The following is a 20,862-nucleotide window of genomic DNA, read 5'->3' on the forward strand; positions in this document are numbered from 1 at the left end:
GCCAGTCTGGGTGAGGGGCTGAGGGCTGTTTTCAGGCTGGCAGGTGACTGAAGCTCCCAACTGCTCCTTTTTTTCTTATTCTGGGCCAGCTTTAGCTCTGGCTCCAGCTCTGAGGCCTCTGCTGCTGAAAGCAGGTATCTGGTTTGTTTGGGTTCTATAATCAAAACACTGTATCAACTCCAGCTCTGAGAACCCGGCTAGCTGAAAGCAGGTTTCTGAGGGTTTTGTTTAGCTTCTATATTTGTAACAATGTTTCAAACTGCAAGCTCAGAGGCAAGCAAGGCAGGTGGGGAACGTTGGAGTCCTCCGTCACTGAAGCAAGCAAGCCTCATGTTCGCTTCAAGCTGCCTGGCTGCCGGCCGCCATCTTGGCTGGCAGTTAATTTGCATATCGTCCTGATTAGCCAATGGGAAGGGTAGCGGTTGTACGCTAATTACCATGTTTCTCTTTTATTAGATAGGATATATAAAAATCCAGGGTCCGTAACGACTGACTGAAGGCTTGACAGAACACTGGAAGTCAGTATTGTAGTCAGTGCTGGGTCGCCACGGGTGCAGCGACCCAGCACTGACTTCTGAAGGGTCTGCGGATCAGGCCGGGAGAGAGGCCAGGAGAGAGAGGCAGGGTCTTATCCACAGCCTCTGTGGCAGCTGTTGATCAGCTATTGCCTCTTTCTTTCTTCCGGGTTTCACCAGCAGCCGCGCCTCTCTTTTTCTTTCTCTCCAGGCCTCCGCAGGGGCTGCTGATCGGCCTCGCTTCTTTCATCAGGCCCAGAGATAGGCCCGGAGATGCTGAATGGCACAGAAACCGACCAATCAGAACCAAATTGGCTGGCAGGGGAGGGCAGTGGGGGGCGAGATCAGGCCGGCAGGGGAGGGCAGTTAGGAGTGATCAGGCAGCCAGGCAGAGGCAGTTAGGGGCGATCAGGCAGGCAGGCAGGTGAGTGGTTAGGAGTCAGCGGTCCCAGATTGTGAGAGGGATGTCCGACTGCCGGTTTAGGCCCGATCCCACAGGCCTAACTGGCAGTCGGACATTCCCCATGGGGTCCCCATTTGGAGAGGGTGCAGGCTGGGCTGAGGGAACCCCCCTCCATGCAGGAATTTCATGCACCAGGCCTCTAGTATGTAGATAAACCCAACCCACAGAATGAAATGCACATAGTAAAACTTCATTAAGTGGAACCAAGGAAGGTTAATGTGAAGGGTAGGATGCTGTAATATTAGCCTATCAAAAGAGTAAGAGGCACTGCTTGGCACAGAACCACACAAATGCTCCTGATTCATTCAAAGCACCAAGAAGCTCACTTCCACTGCAGTTACACTGTTAGTAAGCAAACAATATATATATATATTTTATTGATTTTTTCAGAGAGGAAGGGAGAGGGATAGAGAGTTAGAAGCATCGATCAGCTGCCTCCTGCACATTCCCTACTGGGGATGTGCCTGCAACCAAGGTACATGCCCTTGCCCGGAATTGAACCTGGGACCCTTGAGTCCGCAGGCCGACGCTCTATCCACTGAGCCAAACCGGTTAGGGCAGCAAACAATATTTTTAAAGGGCTAGGCTTCTGTCTCTCTCTGAAGTAGTTTCCCTACAACTTTTAAAAACTTCTATTTAACTTTTGTTTTGAAACGCTGTGAAGCAATGAAGTTCTAATTAATGAATTTTACTATATTTGTGAATTCATATTTTATACATTGCTTTGACATCAAAATAATATGAATTCAATACAAAAATCAGTTCTTCACTCAGAGGTCAGACTTTGTTTTCTGAGAACTGTGTCAGCTAGTTAATGGAAATTAAAATCTGATTTTCCAACACTAACTTACATATTTTTTGCCTCTTTTATACCAATCTCTGCTGTTTGTTTGACTTATGCTCATGGAAATACAAAATAATTTTATATTTCTCCAAACAAAGAGCCTGGCCGGTGTGGCTAAGTGGTTGAGCATCGACCTATGAACCAGGAGGTCAAGGCTCAATTCCTGGTCAAAGGCACATGCCCTGCTTGCAGGCTCAACCCCCAGTAGGGGGCGTGCAGGAGGCAACTAGTCAATGATTCTCATCATTGATGTTTCTATTTCTCCCTCCTCCTTCCTCTCTGAAATCAGTAATACCTTAATCAATAAAGAAATTAAAGATTAAAATAAAATAAAATAAAATAATAAAAAATAAAGAAAGGAAATGACTCAAAATAAACCATATGGCTTTATGAAGATAAATTATTTCATTATTATATACTTTAGGATTATTCCCTCCAACAGTACGGACTCTAAAACGGTGACTTTTATAGCGTGAGTTCCTAAGCTACCATGAAACCCGTTATCCTGAAGTGTCAGGATGCCCTTTTGCAAATGCTACCGAACCTTTGCAAAGTCAAATGTACTCAAACCAATAACATAATATGAAGGTCATCAAAGCAAATGAAATCAGTAAAAAGTAGGACTATGCTCTAAGACTTTAGAAAACTATGCTAGTTACTGTTACCTTCTGGTAGCACTTAACTAATACAATATAGACCTGGGCTAAAAGACTCAGCGAGAAACTGTACATGCAAACAAATGAAACACCGCATACTGGTACGTTACACATTATCTTGAGGACTATAGGAAAAGTTATTTTTAAATTGAAAATATACTTTAACCAAAATAAAAACTGTCCTATCCTGACTACGTGAGTAACCCCGTATGCCCAAATGGGAGGTTCAAGGGCAGGCAGGGGTTTACGGTGTGTGAGCTGCCAGTGTGGCCCGTCTCCAGAGATTGAAGGGCTAGTGCACCCCTTGGAAGAGGAATCCGGCAAGAAAAAAGTTTATGCCTTTTTCTCTCCAAATGTGGTTCAATAAAGCAGATGTCCTCAAAGCAATGGACACTTACTTCAAGCACTTACTCTGCTTACAAGTTTTATTTACACAGTAATTGTTAATGGTGGCATTTAGCGAATTTTTGCATTTTACTTACATTTTGTGTACATATTTATACTTTAAAGATAAAGAAAGTGTATAATACTAAAAATGAGAAAAAGAAATACAGTCACTTAGGTCTAATTCAGGAGGCAAGTAACAGAAGGAAGATTAACTTCACCAGGTCGTTACCCTCCATGAGATCACTGCCAGGGCTCACAGTCCTGCCAGCAGGGCCCCAATAGGAAGGAAACAGTTATCAGAGTCAACATTAACCTTAAAAAAATGCAGAAAAGGCCAGAAATTAAAAAAAAAAGAAGAAAGATGAAGGAATTTGCATTGCCTTGCAAATATCAAAACATGTTGTTCATAAATAATTGTTATTCACTCAACAATATTAGGATAATTGGTTAAACATTTGGGGGAAAATGTTAGCTCAATCAACCCTTAAATTATGGGGAATAAAGATTTAAATGTAAAATACAAAACCACAAATATTAGATATAATTTTAAATTTTGTATCTAAGAAAAATACCTCAGAAAGTTAAAGTATACAGAAATTGGGGGAGGGGGTGATATATAATACATATGACAAAGACCAAAGTGCTTAGAATCAGTATGAAAAATTAGTTTCTCTATAGAAAAATAAGCTAAGAATGAAAGGGACAACTCATAAAAAAAAAAACAAATGACTGACAAATACAAAAAGAAGGTAATCTCATGAATAATAAAAAACGCAATTCCGCCGAAACCGGTTTGGCTCAGTGAATAGAGCGTCGGCCTGCGGACTGAAGGGTCCCAGGTTCGATTCCGGCCAAGGGCATGTACCTGGGTTGCAGGCACATCCCCAGTGGGAGATGTGCAGGAAGCAGCTGATCGATGTTCCTCTCTCATCGATGTTTCTAACTCTCTATCTCTCTCCTTTCCTCTCTGAAAAAAAATCAATAAAATATATTAAAAAACAACAACAAAAAAACGCAATTCCGCCCTGGACGGGGTGGCTCAGCCGGCTGGGTGCTGTCCCGTGCACTGAAAGGTTGGTTGTGCAGGAGGCAGCCAATCAATATTTTGCTCTCACGTTGATGTTTCTCTCTCTTCCCCTCCCTTCCTCTCTCTCTAAAAATCAATAAAAAAATCTTTTTAAAAATGCAATTCACTCTATTTTATCAATCAGAATGACAGAAAACAAATTAGACAAGTGGTATGAAGGTGTTATGTACTGACAAAAGCCACACAGGGTGCGGCTTGAAGAAATTACTTGAGTAAATCCAAAATGTAAGACTATGCAGCTGTACAAAATTATGTATCTACTGATACAGAAACAGATTCAGACACTAAGAGAAAAAACAGGTTACCTAGCAGCACATAAATGACATTCTCCCCATCATTAAACACAAAAAAAACCTTTGAAAATATATTTATCAAAATGTTAAAATAGTATTTCCAGGTGTGCGATGGTTTTCATTTTTCCTTTAGTTTTTCTGCATTTTATGTATTTCTTCCATTTTCAGTGCGTAATGTCAGCTTTTTTTAATATTTTATTTTTTTACAGAGAGGAAGGGAGAGGGATAGAGAGTTAGAAACATCCATCAGCTGCCTCCTGCACACCCCCTAATGGGGATGTGCCCACAACCCAGGTACATGCCCTTGACTGGAATCGAATCTGGGACCCTTCAGTCCGCAGAGCAAAGTTCTATCCACTGAGCCAAACAGGTTAGGGCTCTTTAAAAATTTTTACTTTGAATTTATATTAGTTCACACAAACACTCCATCCATGCTTTTATTCCGGCCCTCCGGTCCAGTTTAAGACCCCATTGTGGCCCTCGATCAAAAAGTTTGCCCACCCCTGGGCTAGGGCATCAGCTTGTTTTATAATCTGCAAGCTACTCACCGAGTAAGGCTGTGCTTTCCCCTGCGTCTTCTTTAAGATGCCTGCTGCACTGTGACACGGGGTCACTGGTGGAGGGCGACGGGGAGGGGCTCCCGACACTTCTGTCTTCATGGCGAACAGTAACACTCACACTTGTAGCCACAGCACCTCCAAGGGCTGCCTCAGCAGCGGGCTCCTCCTGGGCATCCTCAAGCTCTCCCTTGAGAGTTAGAACAAAAGGAAATGTCTTTTCTAAGTCAAACGATCAAAGCTTATTTATCATCTTTTGTTCATAATTCACATGTTTATCGTATTTTGTTCATAAATGTTTACTTATACACAGAATATAGCAAAAAGCACACAATATCTACTTTATTTAGCATCATCAGGGAATTACTTCTCAAAAAGCAACTTCCCAAGATCTGGCCATTTTTATTCTAACCACCATTTCCCCTGATAAAGCAACGCCACCTTTTTTACTATTTGTGGACTAGGAAGTGAAGCTTTGTTACACACACTTTCCTGCCTTCTGGAACAGATGATGGGGACTGGCCGCTGCCTGCTGCGGCCACTCCGGCCTGGCCCGCTCCCGCCACGTCCCTACCTGCAGTCTTTCACAGAGCACTGGACAGGGTTCACTTAAAAACATCAGCTGTCCATTTGCCAACTCTCCCTCCTCCCATTTGCTGCTTTAAAGACAATAACAAAAATGAGGGCCAAGACTCTCGAACGGCTATTACACTGAAGTCTCACACTGGGGGCTATCAGAAACCTCTCTGACTGACACCAGAGCCCAAGCTGAGCAGTGACTGGAAGAACGGCGGGTAAGTGGCTCTGATGTGAGGGTGGCGGCGGGTTTACGTGAGCCTTGGCTGAGACGGCCACCTGTGCTGACAACCCTGCGCTCCCTGCCGCTACTCCGCCTGAGCTGGCCTGCAGCTCCACCCGTGTTCTCGAACCCACCTCCCGAGCACTGCGTGGCACACGGCTGTTCTCAGTAGTGAAAACCTCAGAATGTGACTCTGAGACCTCACGCCAAACCCTGCTGCCTGCCTTACTGGCCAGACCCGCGCAGCCCATCCTTATCATTTTAAAACCCTACTACCTGCCAGCCTCAAACCCCTCATGTTCACAACCTGCAATATACTCATCGGCCCGACAAGCCCTTTAACACCCAGCCCGGTGCCCCTCAGAGAAACTGCTCCCCGTCACCTCCCCCCTGCACTTGGCAGTGGTCCCCCCTCCCGGTGCCCCTGGGACCTCTTTGTCCTGCTGGGTCTGGGTGATGCCCTCGCCCCTCCAGCCCACACAGAGTGAAGGGCTGTGTCTTATTCATTCCTGTCCCCCCAGGGCCCAGGTCAGGTCCAGCCCCTAACCCGCACCCCTCTGATAAACGCTTGCCGAGTCAATGAGAACAGTGGTGCCAGCTGCTAACCCAAAGACCACCCGTGACCTGCGTGAGGGACAGTGGCTGCTCCCTGTGCGGACACTTCCTCGGAAACAACTAGTTACACGAGTTCTAGTTGCTACATGAGAGCATGTCACGACTACCCAACACTGGATGGGCAATGACCTAAAGGAAATGGCGTACTTGTCAAAAGATTTAAAAAGTTAAAGGCAAGACAAGTTAACAACAGGCTTGATTTAAAGTTACTACAGGTTTCAGTTCTTCAAACAGAAAGGAAGCTTCCTGGGGATACGGTCTAGCTTTCTGACATTAACATTCTAAGAAAGCAACCCAACCTTATGCAACATGAAGAATCTTGACTTTTAATATATGAATTATATTTCCAAAACCAAAACGCATGAGGATTAAAGTCTCAATACTAATTGTCAGTGAAACCCCTTTTCTACCAATTTTTAGAAATGCAAAGCGGGTCAAAAATCACTGACTCATGAAACAAGTTACTTGAAATGAGCTTCAGAGTGCACTGGAGGGAGGGGAGAGGGCCACGCTGCCGGACCCCACGGGTCCCTGCTGTCCCAGGCGGCGCAGCCTCTCGCCAGAGCAGAGAGGGGACGAGCAAGTTTACTAGGAGAGCAGGGCACGACATGCTAAACAGAGGCATCGTCATTTAAAACTATGAATAAATGAATGTTAGAAACTCTAGAGAACAAATTTTCCAAATTTCCAAGCAAAGGAGATTTAGTTCCCTGAAAGCTGTCCTTGATGCTGACCCTTCTGCGCACCATGCTGAGGGCCTTCCAGAGCTCGCACTTGAGAGATGTAACTCAGAGAAAATTATGCTGGCTATGCAGGTAGTGGTCTCTCAACCATCTTCAGCAGATAAGCAAAGCTACAAGATGAGAGAATACGTTAAGCAGGCCTGCAGCCTTAAGGGCCATTATGGCGTTAAGTAACATAAATGATTATTTAAAACAAAACACCTCTCTGTAGTTCCTAACTGTACAATAAATGCTACGAGAAACTCTAAAAATTCTTATTCTCTCTGATGGATGGTATGAACAAATCCTAGCCAATACTGTGCCAGGGAAGCATGTGACTTCCAAGAAGCCCGTTCACTGAGAATGCACTCTTCCTTCTCTCTCGCGCAGTGTGAGTGCAAGTGCTGTGTGCTCATCAGCCGTGTCCGCAGCCTCAGATAATACCCCACTGAGGAAGCAGCAATGTAACAGAACCCTGGGTAAGTAACTGACACGGGTTCTCCACACCAAACACAGACTGCCTGCCTCTACGCATCTTTACACGCGGCAGAGCAGCGTCCTGGTCACGTAAACACTGCTGTGTCCCCGTGAGCGGCGTCTTTTTATGCGGCTGGACTAGAATCACCCCACCAGCAATGTGAGTTACTCCTAAAATTCTATGTGATCAATGGAGAGGCTGTCTCTGTCAGGAGTATCTTGTTTGTTTATTTTGCATTTTGGAAGTTAAAATATCTTTTTATCTTATGAAATTACTTTAAATAATAGGCATTAGGTTTTTGTTTATGTTACTTGAAAAATAAAAATTTGGCAAAAAAAACCCTACTCTAAAAATGTTTAGCAAGAAGAAAAAAAATATATTTTATATTTATATTACTTCTTTCAAAGATCTTTATTTCAAAACTAATTAATGACTGTCAAATCAAGAATATTTGGAAACATTGATTTGATTATATAAAGACTCTAAAAACAATAAACAGGACAAGCTAGAAAAACCTGTTTTCTTCCCTCTATTTGCCCCCTTTTGGGTAGGACAGTAGTTGAGAGCTTGGGCCCTGGAATGGAGGAAACTTGCTTCTGAAAGTGGACTCCCCGTTAACTAGCTCTGTCCTTGGTGAGCTATTGAGCATCTCCTAAATTTGAGTTTCTAATGAGCAAAACAGAGATCCTGCAGTACTTACTCCGAGGCCGCGAGGCCCCTGACCAGGGCGCATGCATCCGCCACAGCTGGTACCTGACCTGCCCTCTCACCACGCCTGACGCCTGCTTCTGAGGAAGGTCCCATGACCCTCTAAGGACCAGGCTGAGGGAGCAAACTCAATGCAGAGCACACTCCCTGACGGGATCTGACTCCGACCCGGAATCAGAACTGTGGTCAGGAAGCGCGGGCTTTGGCTTCACCTGCAGGATGTGCACCTGAAGCCATAGGCCGTCTGAGGCTCCTTCCACTGCCAGCCTTTCATGACCCTTGTTTGTATGAGACTGGCCAGCACATACACTCTGCACGGCACTATCCCAAAATACACCGCTTCAAGCAATCCCTAACTCTCTGCGGAAACAGCGTATTCGTCTACAGTCACAAATTTACGTCATTCCCTTTGTTCTGGGATAACTTAAGAATTCATTTTTAATGAAGAGGAAAATTTCTTCAGAGAAGGAGTCTGTAGTCCGTCCCTCTGGCCTCTGGTCAGTAATGACATCACATCCCTCAGGAAGCACAGGGCAAAGATTGAATAGAAACAAAAGGCAACAAACCCAGTATCCCAGGGCTTTGATGACATCGAGCTTACACATTGGACATGTGTGGTGATCCAAAAGCCAGGGGTCAATGCATGTTCTATGAAAAATATGCCTGAAAAAGTAAGTTGTGTTAATGTTTTACAAGCAACGTTTACACCTTATCTAGGAAACAACACATTCTAACAACTTATCTTCTCATTACAATTAAATAAAATCCCATCCAGCCAGTGTGGCTCAGTGGTTGAGCGTCAACCTACGAACCAGGAGGTCAAGGTTCAATTCCCGGTCAGGGCACATGACTGGGTTGTGGGCTCCATCCCCAGTAAGGGACGTGCAGGATGCAGCTGATCCATGATTCTCTCTCATCATTGATGTTTCTCCCTCCCTCTCCCTTCCTCTCTGAGATCAATAAAAAAAATATTTTTAAAAAATGCAATCAACATTCTAGTCTATTCACTAAGTTCGTACCTAGTCTATTTTCCATGTTAAACAGACTCTTACAGAGAAACCCCGTTTATGCTACAAAAAATATCAGTTTACGTTCACATTCAGCTGGGTTGTATTTGTGTGTTTCTGAAGCGCTTTGGAAACAAATGTGGCATAAGTAAACCAACAGCAAACCAACACCAAACTGACAGCATCTTCAAACTGTCTATAAAATGACTCGCATGGAAATACAGCAAAATATTAACAAATCGTCTTTGGGTTGCAGGCTTAAAAAACATTTTCTGTAACAAACACATCACTTTCAGAATAAAAATAAATCGCATGCACATGTTTTTCTTTTACTGATTTGTCTTAGTTGGCTCTTACGTGATGAAGGTGAGGCGTTAAGAGTAGCGCTGGATCAGACAGGCTGGGCTTGAACATCAGCGCTGTGACCCGGCGCTGTGCCTCTGCACCTGTCCCGAACCCCGGCACCTGCACCAAGGCTCCTCGAGGAGCACACGGGATGCGCCTGCAGCAGTGCTGGGCACCGAGGCAGGAACTGTGCACCCGCACAGCCTGCTGGTGCGGTTAGAACCACTGCACTTACACATCATCTAGTCCAGCCTCTCTTTTGACCTTTCCACCTTCAATTTGAAACTGACTCACCCAAAGGAATTATTTTTACAAAAACTTAAAAGAAACACATTGGCCACATTGGAAAATTCACTAAATAGACACCAGAAAAATGGAGGAAAAAGTCAAAACCCCCAAGAATCTCAGTAAAGAGAGCAGGAAATGTGTGCACGTCACATGTTTGCTTGTGGGGGTCAGGTAAAAACTCCAGCTCCACTGTCAGGATATATCTGCCGCTACACAAACAGGAAATCAGCCTTAGCTTGCTTCTCTGTGAAGACCTGTCCTAAACCAGCCTAGAGTTAAAATACTTTTCTATTTTAATAACTTTCTAGCCCTAGCCAGTGTGGTTCAGTGGGCAGAGCCCCACCTGCGGACTGAAGGGTCCCATGTCCGATTCCAATCGAGGACACATGTCTCCTGTAGGGGGTGTGCAGGAGGCAGCCAATCAATGACTCTGTCTCATCACTGATGTTTCTCTCTCTCTCCCCCTCTCCCTTTCTCTCTGAAATCAATATATTTAAAAATATATTTAAAAATTATTTTAAATTTTCTAGAGGGCATGGGCAACATATTATACTGACTCCAATTCATTAAGTACCCATCGCACCAACCCCCTATAAATGCCTATGGATTAAAGTTATACATCTTTATTTAGGAAACTTTTATTTTGTTATTCTGGTATTTATTCATTTCCTCTACCATTATTGAGAACTTAATCTACTATAAAATACTTGTATATATATTAAAATACTTTGCAAACATAAAGCATGTAATTATGTACAGGGTGGGGCAAAAGTATGATGGGTTACAGTTGTTTGTCATGGGAAATGCTTCAATAATTAATAAATAATAACAAGAATAAACTCTGTTTCTTGTACTCACACTGTAAGCCTACTTTGGCCCCACCTGTATGAACTCCTGACTTGCTTCTAATAGCTGTGAAGTATAATTAGAACTGGTCACACTAAAACATATAAATTTTGCACACCCTTTTGCTAACAATGCAATTTTTTAAAATAGGTATCAAATATCCCATTATTAAAAAGGAAACATAACTTCCTGTTGCTAAAAAAAATCCAGCCCCTAATGTACCTGGAGTAAGGGGGGATATTTACCTATGCCACCCCCAAAGAGTCCAGGCCCAGGATGCAGGCAACAGCAGGGCACTGCCCTCCCCTCCTCCTGCCACCCCATCCCAGCACGGGGCCAGGGCCTCGCCTGTCAGGCTGCAGCTCCCTCTCCTTCCACAGCACCCCTGAAAGAGCCAATCCATGACAAAGACACAGCAGGGTCTCCCAGGTCTCCCCCAGACTCCCGAACAAGCATTTCAATGCTACAGGATACAGGGAACCATCTTTTCTAGAGGAGGCGGCGGTCACGAGGCATCACGAGAGCTAGGTGTTCACATCCTAGAGACACGAGACTCCTGTGGGACCCAGAAGCCACGAGTCATTTAAGTCCCGAATCAGGAAGTAAAAGAACATACTTGCATGGCAGGATTCTGATCACATCCTTCACCTTGAAATTCTCAATGCACACGGCACAACTCTCAGCATCAACGTCGATTCCCTGTGAAAAGAGGAGGACTCACTAACCGGGCACGGCAGCCCGTCCTGGGGCAGCGCCCTGCACCCTGGGTTATGTGCTGAGTTCCAGTTCAGTGTTCCTTGGGTGCGGCCTGAATCAAACATGCCGTTCCTACTTGGCATTTACTTGCACCACTGTCAGGAGCACACTTACAGAACGTGGCTGAAAAGGTAAAGTCACTGTCTGTCTAATCAGACACGAATAGCGTTTATATGCGAGGCTAGTGTTCATGGTTTTCATTTTTTAAAGTGTTCATGTTTTAAGGGCTTTAGAAATGCAAATATCTGCTCTATTATGATAAAATTAATTATCTTAGGGACATCTATAGAGAAAGACTATCCAGCAGGCTGCTTGTTTTCTGGAATCACTAGAAAGACAAACGAGAGCAGGTTCATGAGAGTCTGCAGCAGCACAGCCACAGCCTGCGAAAGAGGAAAGGCAAACGGCTGCCTCTGGAAAGGCCTCGCCAGCGAGGGAAGAATTACAAACTGCACCTTCACCGTTTTCTCACCTATCACAGTAACCAAGGTAAAGAGAAACAAAACTGCAGGGGAGAAGTGGCGAATGACAACATTCCCACTTCTGAGAATCCACGGGTCAGCCTTCCACTCAGATCCATTCCTGGGTCCCCCGGGTCCACCCACCTGCCTCATCCCATCAACCAAAGCAGGTGGGGCCGGATGGCCCTCTGACCCAGAAAGACCAAGGAGATACATACTCCCAAGCTTTCGGGATGAGGATGCAGGAGTCACCAGTCAGTCAGGTAGCTCCGACTTTGGCAAGTTAATTGTACGGAATTCGCTTAGACCGTAATTATTTTAAAATATATTTCACCATGCGTATCAGTTGTTAACAAATAAGCAATAAAAACTGATTTTATATGTAGATAGTTATCAAAGATTGTATTAAAATGAACTTTATAGCAACACTTAAAATTGTATGTTACAACTAAAGTAAATATCACCTACTATTTATCATATGCCATGCAAGAGTGATGAAATCATTTTTAAAGTCCCTAATGATTTAAAAACTTATACATTACTGTGAATGAGTCCGCAAGAAAAGTTAGAAAACAGACACTAGCCTCCGGAACTGAACAAGATGTAGATTTAAGAAGACCCGGGCTAGGTAGCTCAGTTGGTTAGAGTGTTGTCCCAATACGCCAAGTTGTGGGTTCAATCCCCAGTCAGGGGTCAGGCACATACAAGAAGCAACCAATGAATGAATAAATAAGTGGAACAACAAACTAGTGTTCCCCTCCCCTCCGCACCCCCCCTCCCCCCGCCGCCCTCTCTCTTTCCCGTCTAAAATATATGTATATATTAGAGGCCTGGTGCACGAAATTCATGCACGGGGATGGGGGGTTGTCCCTCCGCCCGGCCTGCACCCTCTCCAATCTGGGACCCCTCAGGGGATGTCTGACTGCCAGTTTAGGCCTGATCCCTGCACAGACATCTCTCTCGTATTCCAGGACCACTGGCTCCTAACCACTCACCTGCCTCTCTGCCTTGTCCCCAATGGCCCTTCCCTGCAGGCCTGGTTGCTCCCAATGGCCCTCCCCTGCAGGCCTGGGTCCCTCCCCCACCTGCCCTCCCCTGCAGGCCTGATTGCCCCAACTGCCCTCTCTTACAGGCCTGGTTCCTTCTAGCTGTCCTCCCCTGCTACCTGATCGCCCACAACTGCCCTCCCCTGTTGGCCATCTTGTGGTGGCCATCTTGTGTCCACATGAGGGTGGCCATCTTGTGTGTTGGAGTGATGGTCAATTTACATATTGCCACTTTATTATATAGTATGAAAGGATTAGTTGGTAATTGAGTGTTTTAAGAGAAAAACTGACAAACTATTAAAAAATTGAACCGCTTTCTTACACCTTACACCAAACAGCTGTTGCCCTTAAAACCCCTCTTCAGCCCCCACCTTAGGTTCTGCCTTTGCAGTTCACTGAGATTAGGTTCTGACTGGTCGGTTTCTATGCCAGTCAGCATCAAAAGCTCCTCCTCCTAGGCAGCCATTGGCTCCTCTGGGAAATCCAGAATGGCCCGCTGACTGCTGTCTCTCTCTCTGGGCCTATCTCCGGGCCTGATCTGCAGCCTCTGGGGCAGCTGCGGAGCAGGCCCTGCCTCTCTCTCTCCAGGGTGGAGGCGTAATGACCTTGCTGCACCTGCCTCGCTGCACCCACCTGCCCACCAGCTGCCAGCCTTGCTGTGATAGGAGCCTGTGGGCCATGGGGGAGGGACTGAGAGGTGCTCCATGCACTTCCTGGTGACCGTTCATTTGGTCGTTTCGGTTGTTATGAACACTGGCTTTTTATATATTAGATACTAGAGGCCCGGTGCACGAATTCGTGCAAGAGTAGGCCTTTCTTCCCCAGCTGCTGATGTCTGGTCTAATTAGCATATTATGCTTTCAGGGCCTTCCTTCCCCCAGCTGCCAGCCAGGGCCTTCCTTTGTTCTGCACTGGCCCCTGGTGGTCAGCACATGTCATAGGAAGCAGTCAAACTCCCAAAGGGGATAATTTGCGTATTAGCCTTTTATTATATAGAATGTGTGTGTGTGTGTGTGTGTGTGTGTGTATTTAAACAACATTTTTGCATACAAGTTTAAAACATAAAATTGTCAAAAAATTCATCATGGGCCACTTTGGAATCCTCTTTTCTAAACCACTATTTTGACAACTTTCAAAAACCAGTCCATATTTTCTAAAATGTTCTGCATAGAAACAGGAAACTATCAATTTACTTATGTGCTCAAAGACTCAACTCAGTAAAATATACATATAAATCTGTCTTCTCACTTAAGGGTGAGAATTCCCACCACGGAGAGTGGAAGACCTAGTGCGAGAAGCACGCGAGACCTTGTGCCTGTCAGGTCACTGGCTGCACCAAGGGTGCAGCTGTCACAGGTCTTCACCACTGGAGACTTTCTCTCCAAAGACCTTGCTTTCTAAATCGGAGGCCAACCTTAACCTTTAAGATGGGAAATGTTTTTTTAACTTTTTCTGTTCAGTACATCTGTAAGAAACCTTGCACAAACTATTAAAACTCAACTGCTACTACAATGTGAAGGCTTTAGGGAAGGGATGGCAGTGAACAATACAATTCCAGGAATCCTATATAATAAAAGCCTAATATGCTAAGTGTCTAGTCAACCATTCGACCAATCAAAGCATAATATGCTAATGATATGCTAAGGCCACTCAACCACTCGCTATGACATAAACTGACCACCAGGGGGGCAGACAGTTGACCGGTTGACCAGTCACTATGGCATGCACTGATGCAGGAGCTGCCCCTTGGTGGTCAGTGCACTCACATAGGGGGAGCGCCGCTCAGCAGAGCCAGGCTCACGGCTGGTGAGCACAGCAGCAGTGGCAGGAGCCTCTCCCACATCCGCAGCAGTGCTAAAGATGTCTGAGGCCCACTCCCACCTAAGCCGTCAGTCAGACATCTTCCAGGGGCTCCCAGACTGCGAGAGGGTTCAGGCTGGACTGAGGGACCCCCTCCATGCACGAATTTCAGGCACCGGGCCTCTAGTATTATACATAAACCTTTGGATGAGGATTAAAAATATGTAAGATTTAATTAGGAAACCAGAAACATCTATGAATATACAATCACGTTTTCCCAAAAGATGTTACTCGAAGCCTGAAATAAGTCTTCAAATCTGAAACAGCTATACTAATGTTCAAACCATTCATTTAAAATCAAAAGAGAAGTATAATAATAAGAAAATGTTAGTAACACATTATTAGAAAATATGAGGCAACATTCGTTCAACTCTAGTATGATTTTGTCCTGAGTTGGCCATATAAAAATGTTCCTTTTGTAAAAGAGTACTTTTAAAAATATCCTTTCTCCCCTCCTTCACATATCCAAGGAATCTAAGAGAATAAACAGTCTCAGATTCAAAAAAGATGAATTTAAATTTCCAAGGGTCTGTGGTAGAGACTTTAGCTTCTTTATCTTCTTTAGCGTCACCTAAGACTGACCACCAGGTAGAGGCTTTGCGATGATGGACATACTAACACTGTCCAGGGTAGTAGCTACCAGCCACTGTGGCTAATTGGAGCATTGGAATGTAGCTAGTGTGGTGAAAGAACTGAATTTTAGGTTTAATTTAATTCATTTAAATTCAAGTAGCTGTGTATGGCTAGTGGCTACCGTAGGTCTGAAAAGCTCTTCACATATGCAACCGAATTATTTCTGACAACCTTGCTCTAAAATGAACACATATAAAATGAGTTAGTATTCACTCAACTAGTTAAAAACTTCATGTGTTCTACACTGTGAATATAGCAGACTGGAAAGTCTTACTTAGACACACAGACAGACGTATAGTCTAGTCTAAACCAAAAACAAAACAGAAAACACAAACCACAAAAATATTACCTTTTCTCCATGCTTTATAGTATGAAGCGGAAGTTGGCCAATAACTTTCTTGGTTTCTTTTCTATGGCTCTTAGGTAGAAAAAAAAATTGTTATTCTTATTGAAAATTTGTGCAAAATTATTATTTTAAAAAATTCATAAAATGTTAGGAAGCTTACAGAAGAAATTCATTTACAAAGCAAAGTTAAATGACTATAATGAAATAAATTTAAAATTACCATTTGTCTAAATGTACAGAATAAGCACATATACCGTGAACTATTTGATCAAAATACTTATTTTCACTTAGCATAATACCCTCCAGATCCAGCTATGCTGTCACATATGAGTCAGTCACAGAAAGACAAATACCATATGATTTTCTTATATGTGGAATCTAAAGAACAATACAAGCAAACAAACAATACAGAAACAGACTCATAGTTACAGAGAACAGACCGATGGCTGCCGGATGGAAGGGGAATTGGGGGACTGGGTGAAAAAGGTGGCAGGATTGAGAAGTACAGACTGGTAGTTACAGACTAGTCATGGGGATGCAAAGTGTAGCACAGGAAATATAGCTAACGAGTGACCTGGTGCACAGGTTCGTGCACATTGAAAGGAAATTAATTAGAAGGTAGCCAGCAGGGCGGGACTGGGCCAGACATGCCCTGGAGCCAACATCCCATGGCCTCTCCCCGGCTGGCCGCACCTGGGGTGGTGCCATGGCTCGAAGGGCCTCTGCGGAGTGAGCGGGGTCCCTCAGGCAGATGGGGTCCCTCGGCCTGGCCTGTGGGGATCAGGCCGAAACCGGCTCTCCGACATCCCCCGAGGGATTGCGGAGTGCGAGAGGGCACTCTACAAAGTTGCTGCCATACAGGGTGTGGAACACAAATGCAAGTGTGCAGTTAACCAGATTCAGGCCAACAGTGCCCCGGCAACAACATAACACACAGCCGAAGGTTGGAATTGCGTGGCTCCGCAAGGAATCGGGCTCCCTCCTCTCTGGTTTTGGGGTGCATCACCCAAGAACCGCTGCTGCCAAGTCACTGCAGCTCGGCAGCTCCTGCGTTGAGCATCTGCCCCAGGTGGTCAGTGCACATCATAGCTACTGGTCGACAGACACTTAGCATATTAGCCTTTTATATCTTATATAATAAAAGGCTAATATGCAAATTGACTGAACAGCGGAATGACCAGTCATTATGACCTGCACTGACACCAGGGGGCAGACGCTCAACTGCCCCCTGGTGGTCAGTTCCTCCCACAGGGGGAGCACCACTCAGCCAGAAGCCAGACTGGCAAGTGCAGAGGTAGTGGCGGGAGCCTCTCCCACCTCTGCAGCAGTTGGACATCCCCCGAGGGCTCCTGGACTATGAGAGGGCACATGCCGGGCTGAGGGGACCCCCCCCTCCCGAATGCACAAATTTTGTGCACCAGGCCTCTAGTATATAGATAACTATGAATGGTGCTAGGTGGGTGCTGGAAATATAGGGGGGTCCACTTTGTAAAGTATATGTTTGTCTAAGCCAGCCGTGGGCAAACTACAGCCAGCGGGCCGGATCCGGCCTGTTTGAAATGAATAAAACTATTGAAAAAAAAGACCGTACCCTTTTATGTAATGATGTTTACTTTGAATTTATATTAGTTCACACAAACACTCCATCCATGCTTTTGTTCCAGCCCTCTGGTTCAGTTTAAGAACCCATTGTGGCCCTCGAGTCAAAAAGTTTGCCCACCCCTGGTCTAAGCTGTACAAAACAATACTGAATGTAAACTGCAATGGCGGGGCGGGGGGTGGGGTGATACTATTTTCAATTCCATGCCTAACAAGAACCCAATTCCAATTCTTATCTATAATAATAAAAGGGTAGCATGCTAGACGTCATTCTGGATGTCCTTCCTGATGAAGCCATGGCCGGAGGGAAGCCAGCCCAGGTCCTGGGTGCCTGCGGGCGGCTCAAGAGAAGCCAGCCTGGGTCCGGTGTCAGAGGGAAGCCAATGCCTGCAGCCGGGGGAAGGAAGGCCTACTCTTGCACGAATTTTCATGTGTCGGGCCTCTAGTGTTTAATTATTGGCAATAAAGTAGTAAGCTAAGGATGGGGCTACCAACTATTAACTTCCCTAAAAGGAAAGGGGTTTCCTAGCCAACAGGTAGAAGATGACTCAGAAATGACCCTCAAATGCCTACAGGTCAGGAAGGGCGACTCTTCCAGACGACAGAGACCAGAGGCCAGAGTGTGACCCAGAGTCCTCCTGTTAAACAGAACCAGGTCCCCTCTACCTCATGCCCCTTTGTCATTCCATTATGTTTGCAAAACATACAAAAAATGACCTGCATTTAAAGATATCTGATTCCCCACAGAACAGAAAATTTAGTATGTTTTAATTTAAAAGTTATTTGCAGAAAAACTATCATATTAATACCTAACTATTATGAGTGAAAATGAAATTAAGAATAGGGTCCAGTACAACTTCAAGCAACATATATGGAAAATATCTACAAACTATCTTTTAAAAAGCAAAATTAAAAACAATTATCCATAATTACCTGGCTTCCAAACTGTGAGCCAGTATAAAGGAAACGCTGTATATAGTAAAATATCAACCACGCTAATGAGATGATCATCATGGTGATGAAGGCGATGGCCACAAACACCACCGACTGGCCACTGATGAACTCCTGGACATGGCGGGTCCCAACCCCTATGGTCATTTTGACTTGAATTTCTTTTTGTACCAGATCCAAAATTTCTTTTCCTTTCGAGTAGCTAACCATAATGACCACTATATTTCCCGTTCCTGTAAGAAAGAACAAAGAAATCAATATAGAGAATACAAAATGAGATAAAAAGTTAAGAGAAACTTAAGAATACTATGACTCATCCATGCATATACATCCAAAAACTTTAATAAAATGGGTAATTTTTAAGGAAAACATAGTGGTCCCAAAAGAAAACAGACCGACTACATGGGAAGTAGAATAAATCAGTAAGAACTGCCTCCCCAAAGAACAAGAGCCCCACTCTGGTTCATGGATGAATTCTGCCACCAAACCTCTTAAGGATGAGCAACACCAATGACATTTAAAATTGTTCCACAGCAGATTTAAAAAATACATTTTAAAATTAGTTCTATGACAATAGAACCAAACTTGGTAATAAAAAACAAGTAGAAGAACCACATAGCCCAATTTCATGTAGGAATACTACTACCTCATTCCTAAAGCATGTTTACTAAACTCAGGGAGGCAAGCTGAGAATGTCTCCTGTGATCACTATTATTTAACACTAGAGGCCCGTTGCACGAAATTCGTGCATGGGGGCTTGGGGGGGAGGGTGTCCCTCAGCCCGGCCTCAACTCTCTCACAATCTGGTACCCCTAGGAAGATTTCCAACTGCCAGTTACCGGCAGTCAGACATCCCTTTCACAATCCGGGACCACTGGCTTCTAACCACTCGCCTGCCTGCCTGATCGCCCCTAACCGCCTCTGCCTCAGCCCCCACCACCGCGGCTTTGTTCGGAAGGACATCTGGAATGATGTCTGGAAGGTTGTTCGGCTGCCTGGCCTAATTAGCATATTACGCTTTTATTATTATAGATTGCTCTGACAGACAATGAACAGACAGTAAGACAAGAAAGTAAGAGACACAGCGAAGGAGTGAAATAATCAATTTCATGAACATCTCTATAAGTTAATGCAAGAACAATAAAATGTCACTTAAGGGAAAAATAATCAAGAATGATAAGGCAAACTTTTAAACAGTGTTTTACAAGTCTTTATATTTAAAGTTATTAAAATAGTGTGATAGTAACATAAGAGATGACGAGAATGGGGCAGAATAAAAACCCCAGAATTTAGACCACAAAACATAAAAGAATTTAGGAAATGATAAAAGTGGAATTTCAGCCCTGGCTGGTTTGGCTCAGTGGATAGAGCATCGGCCTGCAGACTGAAGGGTTCCTGGTTTGATTCCAGTCAAGGGCACATGCCCGGGGTTTCGGGCTCGATCCCCAGTGTGGGGTGTGCAGGAAGCAGCCAATCAAGGATTCTCTCTGATCATTGATGTTTTATCTCTTTCCATCTCTCTTAAAAAAAAATAAAAATAAAAAAAATGGAATTTCAAATCGATGGGCTAAAATGTATATTATTATTATTATTTTTAAAGTATGGGGGCAATTGGGTATCATCTGAAGAAAAAAAGCTATTATCCCTTCCTCACAATTTAGGCCAAAAGAAATTCTAAAGATTTAGAAGCAAAGATTTAAATGTATTTAAACAGTAAATATAAAAGAGGTAGAAGAAACATGGGAATTGAAATATATAGAATATTGAAGAAAAACCTTTCCAAGTATGAAAAACCACCTCAAATTTTCTTAAAAGAAAAAAAAAAAGGGTTTGACTAACCATATATAACAATGAAAAATTTCTACATGTCTAAAGAGCAAAATCAAGGAATCAAGATTAAAAGAGAAAATGGGCAACTGTGGAGAAATACATGAAACATAACAAAAACAAAACTAATTTCCTACAAGAAAAAGAACAATAGAGAAACAAGGGAAATGAAGTCAGTGTGCAGAAAGGAAAATACAAATGGGTTTTATTTTTTAAAATAGCAGCTTTAGCAAGATACAATTCACATGCCATAAAATTCACCCTTTCAATGGGTCCGATCCCGTGATTTTAAGTATATTTACAAAAGTATGAAAGCATCACTGTCTAATTCCATAACATTTTTATCACCTCAAAAAGAAACCGTACAGTTTCTCTCCAGTAAGTGGATTTTAGACATATGAAAAGTTGTGGAAGAGATAGAAAATTTTACCTGTAACACTGCCAAAAATAAACTTGTGCAATACACTGTACTGACAAGAGTGCGCACAAATCCTCACCCTTACACACTGAGGGTTAGTGAACTATTACAATCTGGGGTGGAGGCCAATGGGTATCAACACTTTTTAAAAACACGTCTCGACCCATTGATTTCACATCCAAGAACATAATGGCACAGATATACACACATATGTACACACGAGGTTATCTACAAAGATACTGATTGCCAATGTTTTCTGTTTTTGCTATCACAATCTAAACATCCATCAGTAAGAAAGCAGCTATATAATCCTATCTAATAAAAGACAAAAATGGTAATTGGCGTACGACCAATA

At 43.9% G+C, this 20,862-nt stretch overlaps 1 protein-coding gene across 3 annotated transcripts in view; it reads right to left on the reverse strand.

Moving 5' to 3' along the window:
• Positions 1-18,519, reverse strand: part of RNF149 (ring finger protein 149) — a 26,890-nt gene extending 8,371 nt beyond the window's left edge. For all 3 annotated transcript variants that reach the window (XM_015571563.1, XM_015571564.1, XM_015571562.1), the window contains exons 1-5: positions 18,245-18,519; positions 15,716-15,784; positions 11,227-11,309; positions 8,691-8,787; positions 4,794-4,992 (exon numbers count right to left, since the gene is read on the reverse strand). In XM_015571563.1, the coding sequence (XP_015427049.1) occupies positions 4,794-4,992; positions 8,691-8,787; positions 11,227-11,309; positions 15,716-15,784; positions 18,245-18,472 (676 nt within the window). In that variant the 5' untranslated portion in view covers positions 18,473-18,519. The remainder of the gene's footprint in view (positions 1-4,793; positions 4,993-8,690; positions 8,788-11,226; positions 11,310-15,715; positions 15,785-18,244) is intronic.
• Between the last annotated feature and the right edge of the window lie 2,343 nt (positions 18,520-20,862).

The sequence above is a fragment of the Myotis davidii genome, unplaced genomic scaffold (assembly GCF_000327345.1).
Source record: "Myotis davidii unplaced genomic scaffold, ASM32734v1 scaffold1569, whole genome shotgun sequence".
Classification (NCBI taxonomy): domain Eukaryota; kingdom Metazoa; phylum Chordata; class Mammalia; order Chiroptera; family Vespertilionidae; genus Myotis; species Myotis davidii.